Source organism: Cnephaeus nilssonii, assembly GCF_951640355.1.
Source record: "Cnephaeus nilssonii genome assembly, chromosome: X".
NCBI lineage: Eukaryota > Metazoa > Chordata > Mammalia > Chiroptera > Vespertilionidae > Cnephaeus > Cnephaeus nilssonii.
Window position 1 is genome coordinate 123911888 of NC_137071.1, and position 8712 is coordinate 123920599.

The window sequence follows — 8712 nt, forward strand, 5'->3', positions numbered from 1 at the left end:
CCCGAAGAATGATGCCAAGGCTATTCACAACAGGCCAAGCAACAGGTTCAACTTTAAGGTGTTATTTATTCATGTCTTTTAAGCCTCATCCCTGGACATGGATGGAATTGGATGAAGAGTTTGGAAAGAGGTTGCAGGAGACAGAAAACAAAGCCCAGGTCCCCCAAGCTCACCACCTTGCCAATGTCTTAGACTTCCTGAAGGAACCAGGGCTGGAGGCTGGGCTGCAGGATGGGGCTGAGCTGCTGTGTGTGTGTGTGTGTGTGTGTGTGTACGGGCAGCAGGAAAGTGGGAGAGGGAACACCGCTACTTCCCTTCACATTGTCAATGACTCTCTCTTCCAGCTGCCATGTTCATCTCATCGTTCCTGACCCAGCAGAAGTATTGGTTCTGCTGGTCCTCTCTCCCTTCATAAATCTACCTGCCCACTTGTCAACCAGCATTCAGCGTCTCCAACCACACCCGCACCCACTCGTCCTACTCTTCACACTGACTGCACCCAAGGCCCTGTGCTGGGAAACCAGGCCTCGTCATTCAGATAACTTCCGGCCCAAGGGGGTGTGGTCAACCAGGTCCTACCAACCCAAGGCCAAGGACCCTAGGGCTCTTCTTCCCCTGGAGGGAGCTAGACAGGGGAATAGGGAGAGGATGGAGATGGGATAACCAGTCCAAAGGTCCACAATCCTCAGAACAAGGGCCCAAACCATGGCCAGCCCCACTCATTTCTTTCTCCGGACAATGGTCCAACCATCCTCCACTATATCTTCTTCCTTAATAGTCTGGGAGTCTGGACCAGAGGGTTCAGGCTGGGGGCAGACCCCACCGGTCGCTGCTCCATCATTTGTAGCTGAGACCTGCAGGAGAAACACAGAAGGGAGCTAAATGCAACACCTCCCAGTTGTGGCCATTGGAAGACCCAGGCTCTCCTCCCCGCTTTGCCAGGATTGGCTGTGTGACCTTAGGAAAGTTCCTTGCCCTCTCTGGATAATACAGCCACTACCACCCCACCCCATCATTTCCCTATGAAAGTAGTTGACCTCCCAGAAAATTGAAACTATCTACATCTCACCCAGCCAGCATGGCTCAGTGGTTGAGCGTTGACCTATGGACCAGAAGATCATGGTTTGATTCCCAGTCAGGGCATCCGCCCAAGTTGCGGCTCAATACCCAGTGTGGGGCGTGCAGGAGGCAGCCAATCTATGATTCCCTTTCATCATTGATGTTTCCATTTCTCTCTCCCTCTCCCTTCCTCTCTGAAATCAATAATAATAAGTTAAGGAAAAATCTACATCTCTCCACCCAAGGGCACCCCTCTCACCTCCATCTCCTCCGCGCTGTCCGCATTATCATCATCCGTCTGTTTGTCTGTCGAAAGTGCAGTGGCTCTAACCCTGCGCTTTCTTTGGGTGATGTGGGAGGCCAGCTCCTTCATAGTGGCCCCATCACCCCTCTGGAAGTGGTAGAACATGGTCTGCAGCTGCTGGCTCACCTATCAAGAAAACATTCAACCAGCTTGGGTTTCCTAGAGAACCTACAGTACAACAGCCCGTGTTTGCAGCAAGAGTGGGGAAGGGTTTGGAATTTCCCAGAAGAGAATGGGGCTCTTTCCTCCCCCAAGGAGTTCACTCATGAAGGAACCACATACAAAAAGCTCAGGTGATGGCCTGAAGCACTGAAGGAGGGCCTCCTGGCTGGGAAGGCACAACTAGTAAAACTGGGTTTGGAAGATGGAAGATGTAAACGGGAAGGCAATCCCAGCAGGGGAGTGACGTTAACCAGGGGAGGGGTGAAAATGTACCTCGCCCGGCCTGCCCTTGGGATGGGGGTGAGGAACAGACCTGGCTGGGAATGGTGTCTCAAGAGAAAAGAGAAGCCCTAGCCGGCTTGGCTCAGTGGATAGAGCGTCGGCCTATGAACTGAAAGGTCCCGGGTTTGATTCCGGTCAAGGGCACATGCCTGCGTTGCAGGCTCGATCCCCAGTGTGGGGCGTGCAGGAGGCAGCCGATCCATGATTCTCTCTCCCTCTCCGTCTCTGAGATTAACAAATTTTTTTTTTTTTTAAAAAAAGAGAAGAGGTAGGATTTGGAAAGGCCTTGGAAGACTAGGCAATAGGGAGGCATAAAAGGTTCTTGTGCAAGACTCAATGGTTAGAGCCAAGGGTCTTGGCCTAAAATAAACACTTGGGGAGAAGAAACACTATAGGCAAGAAGGGGGCGGCTGTGCCCATGACATGCTCACCTGGGGCAGACTCCCGTCCTCCACAACTGTATCAAACTCGTTGGTCATGAGCTCCCCGAGAAAGTCCTCCACCTCATCTAGCTCCAAGTCAGCTGAATGGGAAAGGACAGGGCCCTTTGGTCAGAGAGGAGCCAGCTTCACCGCTCCTGCCAGCTACTCTTCAACGCCTACTTGCTGGGGCCACATCTGGTTGGTGGGGAAGGGTCCACCCAGGGAGCCTTTTATTTGCTGACGTGCTCTGCATTCTGGGTTTGAACATCACCTTTTTTTTTGAAATGGAGAGACCCTTCATAACTGTGGCTCCGTGGATACAGGAGGCCACGGACCAATGGGATAGATAAGAAGAAATGGATATAAATACTTGCAATGATGAAATATCACAGCCTTAACATCAACATCCTATTACGTGGCTTTGGCTAAGCCCTCCTCTGGGCTTCCGTTACCCTATGGGCCCACCCTCTTCTTCTGAATTGGAGAATGACTCAAGAAGGTCTTCCACAAAGCTCCTCCCCGCCCCCCCAAGACCTCATTCACCCCCTTGGCTTTCCCAACCACTCAAATCTAATATCCTCCAAATGTGTCTCCAACTCGGACAGCTTCACCTATTTCACAGGGGCCCCAGACCCTCCGTATCCAAAGCCAGACTCATCACCTTACTTACCCCCCAAAGGTACTTCTCACCCTCCAGGGTTCCTCTGTACCATGAGAGGCACCTCATCCACTAGGTCACTCATACCAGAAACCTGCCTCCTTTTCCTACCCCCTCTACAGCCAAGCCATCTCCAAGTCCCTAACCCACCCCTTCTTTTCCATGACTCACCACTGCCCTAGTTCAGGCCTCATCACTTTCTGGAGAGACACAGCCTCCCATTAGTCAGCAAATCCTATCCTATTACTCACTTTACAACCTGCCAATGAATTTTTCTCACCTACTGCAGTGTTCGTATTGGGCTTTTGAGAAGTAACTGTCCTGCTCGGTTTTAAAGGCATCTATTGCAGAAGGCTAATGGGAAACCAAGGTCAACAGGCTTCTTTTTACTAGTTCTTCCCTTATCCAAGCCTTTACTATGTTCATGATTATTGTGACTCTTAAGGAGGAGCTGAAGAAAAGAGCTTTTCTTACATCATTTGGCTGGAGAAGTTTTTTTCTTCACTGAACATCTAAGAACTATGCCTCCATAGCATGCATTTTGTAAAAGGCGAAAGATTTATGCGGTCTGAAGAGAAACCAGAGCATCATAGCATGCATTTTGGTAAACACTGGCCTAAAGGACAAAATCAAAGGCATGTAAGGCCATCAGCGTCCTACCCTTTTCCGGGGCCTCCCCACCCCCACCCCCCAGCTTCACTCTTTGCCACTCCTCTCCTCCACACACCCACAAGCAAGCATGCATGCATGCATGCACGCACGCACACACCACACACACACACACACACACACACACACACACACACACACTTACTCCAATACTGAGCACCCTACCCCTTTCCAAATATAACACACAATCTCCTCATACCACAGAATCTGAGTGTTGCTCTCCCTGCCTCCTCCACCTAGTTAACGCTTTCTCATCTCTTCACCCTCAGCTCAACCACCACCAAAGAGGCCTCCTCCCCAGTCTCATGCTACCCCCGCACCCTGAGCGCCTCTATATCAGAACACCTACCACCCTGTGTGTGAATGCCTACTTCTTTATCCGGATCCCTGGCTGGATTGTCAGTTTCCTGGAGAGAAAGTCTCTGCCTACTGTCATCTCCAGGACTACAAAACTGAGTGAAGAATTTTGTAAAAATCGTATTATGCCAAAGGCCCTCGGCGAGGCCCCTTATCTTTCTATGGCCCTCAAGACACAGCAAAGGTGTAGATCCCTGTTGTTCAAATGGCCAGATGTGGTTATCCAGCACTTAAAATGCGGCTAGGCCCAACTGAAATTTGCTAGAACTGGCCCTAGCAGGTCTGGCTCAGTGGCTAGAGCATGGGCCTGGGTTCGATTCCGGTCAAGGGCACGTAGTACCTCAGTTGCAGGCTCCTCCCCGGCCTGGGCCCTGGTCAGGGCGCCTGCAGGAGGCAACCAATCAATGTGTTTCTCACATCATGTTTCTCTCTGTCTCTCCCCCTCCCTTCCACTCTCCCTAAAAATCAATGGAAAAATATCCTCGGGTGAGGATTTGTAGAAAAAAAAAAGGAAGAAATTTGGTAAAACGAAAACACCCAGATTTTGAAAACGTAATGCTAAAAATGATGCCAAGCAACTGCAGAATTTTTTTTAACGTAATGAGACGTGACTCGCATTATATTCCCATTGGACATTATATTCCCTCTGGGGGGGGCTACTTTCATGCCCATTTTAGGAATTAGGAAACTGAGTCTCAGGGAGATAAAACGCCTTGCCGGAGTGAAAGCATGAGTAACACCCCCTCCCGTAAGGCATCTGAACCCATAATTCTGACTCCAAAGCTGGTATGCATGCCACCTCGCCCTCAGGTACCAGCCGACAATTGCTCAAGAGGAAGTGCGGACTCTCCACCCCCAGCCTCCTGCTTCCCCACCCTCCGCCCCCTCCCCTCCCCCTCCACAGTCGCAGCCCCTGACGTTCGCTCACCATTGCGGAAGAAGTACTCCTCCACGGCACCTCCCAGCCACTCGGCCTTTTCCTGGCTGTGCACACCCCCGAAGCCATTCTCCACCGCGATCTGCGAACACAGGCCCAAGCCGACCACGTCAGCCCGACAGCCCGCTGGAGGTGACGCAGGAGTCCGCCGCCGAGGCCGCCGAGCCGCAGCGCCAATGCCGGCCGATTCTTAGTCTGTTCCGGGCCCTAGCCATTCCCGTCCCGGACCCCACTCACCTGCAAGGCCGGCCAGGCCTCCAGCGCCGCGCGGACGCCGGCCCTGAAGAGAGCTCTCAAATCCTCCCCAGCGCCCGCCATCATCGGGCTGCTGAGCATGTGATGCGTAGGCGGACCAATCGGGTCGCAGAGCGGACCAATCGGATCGCAGGACGGCCCAGGCGGAATGAGTCGATAGCCGAGCCTGAGAACTCACATTCATCTTTCCGCTGACCTGGCACAAGACTAGAGCAATAGAGAAGTCTGTCCGAGCAACGGATGACACCATCACAGATACTGGCCTGCAATAATTAAACCAAAGGAAGCCAGAAGCGGAGGAGGATGGCGTGGGGCCAAGGGTTCTGAGCCCCGGGGTTCCGGGCCAGGGCCATGTATACTGCGCAGAAAAGATGTGGAGATGCCTGGCTGGGTAGCTCAGTTGGTTAGAGTGTGGCCCCAATATGCCAAGGTTGCGGGTTCCATCCTGATCAGGGCACATACAAGTATCAACCAATGAATGCATCAACAAGTGGAACAGGAAATCGATGTTTGTCTGAAATAAATAAATAAATAAATACATAAATAAATAAACAAACAAATAAATAAATAAATATCTCAAACATAACCTAACCTTCCACTCTAGGAAACTAGAAAAAGAACAAAATAACCGCAAAGCAAGCAGAAAGAAGGAGATAAAGATTGGAGAGGAAATAAGTGGAATAGAAAAACAATGGAAAAAATCAGTGAAACCAAAAGTTGGTTATTTGAAAAGATCAACAAAATTGACAAACTTTTAGCAGGAGTGGCTAATGAGAGAGACAGAGAGGACTCAAGTTATGGAAATCAGGAATGAAAAAGGTGGCATCACTTATGACTAGTCAAAAAAGACCACATTGTATGATACCATTTATTTTTTTGTACTTCTTTTTTTGTATGATACCATTTATAAGAAATGTACAGAACAGGTAAATCTATAGAGACAGAAAATAGATTAACGGTTACCCAGGGCTTAGGGAAGGGAGAAATGAGGTCTGACTCCTAATAGGTACAAGCTTTCTTTTGGGGGTGATGAAAATTTTCTACAATTACATGCTGTAGGGGCTGAGTTGTAACACACACACACCCCCAATACATATGTTGAAAACCTAACCCCCAATACCTCAAAATGTAGAAATATATTTGGAGATAGAGCCTTTAAAGTGATAATTAATTATCACTGATAAGGGTTTAATCTCCAATATTCACAGGGAACTCATACAACTTAACAAAAGGAAGATAAGCGACCCAATCAAAAAATGGGCAATGGACCTAAATAGATATTTTTCGAAAGAAGACATAAGGAAGACCAAGAGACATATGAAAACATGCTCAAAGTCACTAATCATCCAAGATATGCAAATCTAAATGACAATAAGATACCACCTCACTCCTGTCAGAATGGCTGTCATCAACAAATCAACAAAGGACAAGTGCTGGCGAGGATGTGGAGAAAAAGGAACCCTCATGCACTGCTGGTGGGAATGCAGACTGGTGCAGCCACTGTGGAGAACAGTATGGAGTTTCCTGAAAAAGTTAGAAATGGAACTCCCATTTGACCCAGTGATCTCACTTCTAGGAATATACCCCAAGAAGCTAGAAACACCAATCAGAAAGGATATATGCACCCCTATGTTCATAGCAGCACAATTCACCATAGCTAAGATTTGGAAACAGCCTAAGTGCCCATAAGCAGATGAGTGGATTAAAAAACTGTGGTACATCTAGACAATGGAATACACTGCGGTAAAAAAGAAGGAATTCTTAACATTTGCAACAACATGGATGGAACTGGAGAGCATTATGCTAAGCGAAATAAGCCAGTCAGAGAAAGATAAATATCACATGATCTCACTCATTTTTGGAATATAATGAACAACATAAACTGATGAACAAGAATAGATCCAGAGACAGAGAAGCATCGATCAGACTGTCAAACCTCAGAGGGAAGGTAGGGGACGGTGGGAGTAAGGGGGAGAGATCAACCAAAGGACTTGTATGCATGCATATAAGCCTAACCAATGGACACAGACACTAGGGGGTGAGGCATGAGTGGGGGGGGGCCCACTGGGGGAATAAGGACACATATGTAATACCTTAATCAATAAAGAAAAATAAATAAATAAAAATAATGAAGTGATAATTAAGGTAAAATGAGCCATATTAGTACATCCAAATCTAATATGACTGGTGTGATTGTAAGAAGAGATTAGGACACACAGAGAGACACCAGACACATGCATGCATGGAGAGATGACCATTGAACACAGAAAGTGGACATCTGTGAGCCAAGGAGTAAGGCCTCAGAAGAAACCACACCTGCTAACACCTTGATCTTGAACCTCTAGCTTCTAGACTTTAGAAAAAAATAATTTTTGGTGTTGAAGACATCAGTCTGTGGTATTTTGTTATGACAGCCCTAGCAAACGAATAGTTACACAACACTGTGCATATACTAAAAACCATTGAATTGTACACTTTAAATAAGTTGAAACATAAATATTTCAATAAAGCTGTTCTTGGAAAAGTATTGTAGATGACTTTCTCTCACAACAAAGATTGTAAACTTAGGACTAGATCCTTGTTAACAAACAGTCTGGTGATTCTGTGCCTGGCCCTGTGCTGAATGCTGTTGGGTCATGGGGTTTGGTCAGATGCTCAGGGAACTCAAAGTCTGGCGTGCAAGATTTGTTCAAGGACCATAGAGCATGATCAGTGCTCAGGATGAATCTAGGTTTTTTTTGTGAGTTTTTTAAAATATATTTTTATTGATTTTTTTTACAGAGAGGAGGGGAGAGGGATAGAGACTTAGAAACATCGATGAGAGAAAAACATCCATCAGCTGCCTCCTGCACACCTCCCACTGGGGATGTGCCCGCAACCAAGGTACATGCCCTTGACCGGAATCGAACCTGGGACCTTTCAGTCCGCAGGCCGACGCTTTATCCACTGAGCCAAACCAGCCAGGGCTGAATCTAGGTTTTGAAGGGCCTGAAGCACATAAAATTTTGCAAGCTCTGTTTAAGAAAAATAGTACAGCCCAGGCCAGTGTGGACCAGTTGGTTGTCACCCCATGCACCAAGAGGTCCCTCCTGGTCAGGGCACATGTCCAGGTTGTGGGCTCAATCCCCAGTAGGGGGCCTGCAGGAGGTAGCCAATAGATGTTTTGATCACCTGAATAGAATGGAATTCTTTTTAGTCTCTCTAGGAAATGTTATTATAAAATAGATGTTTCTCTCTCCCTCTCCTTTCCTCTCTCTAAAATCAATAAAAGCATCTTTTTAAAAAAGAAAAATAGTACCAATTTTTGCATGATAGTAAACATTGCTTTAGATTTACAAAGAAATCACAAATTATACAAATTACAATTTTTAAAGTGCATTTATTTAAATAAACATCCTCAAATCCAGAAAACCAAAATATTCTTATCAATTGCCTGACTCACCCCTCTACTAATGTTTCCATTTTTATATTCTCTTATAAATAACTAGGACAATTATTTTATAATAACAATTCCTAGAGAGAATAAAAAGAATTCAATTCCATTGAGGTGATCAAAACTTTTTTTTAAAATTATTTGCTTTTATTTTTTAAAAATATATTTTATTGA

At 46.9% G+C, this 8712-nt stretch overlaps 1 protein-coding gene across 1 annotated transcript; it reads right to left on the reverse strand.

The window, feature by feature from the left end:
* Positions 1–46: 46 nt before the first annotated feature.
* Positions 47–5209, reverse strand: TSR2 (TSR2 ribosome maturation factor). The gene is made up of 5 exons (XM_079764787.1): positions 5088–5209; positions 4842–4932; positions 2239–2330; positions 1319–1489; positions 47–854 (listed from the first exon to the last, which is right to left on the reverse strand). Exons 1-5 carry the CDS (start codon positions 5184–5186, stop codon positions 720–722), a joined length of 588 nt encoding a protein of 195 aa, XP_079620913.1. The 5' UTR covers positions 5187–5209; the 3' UTR covers positions 47–719.
* Positions 5210–8712: the final 3503 nt, after the last annotated feature.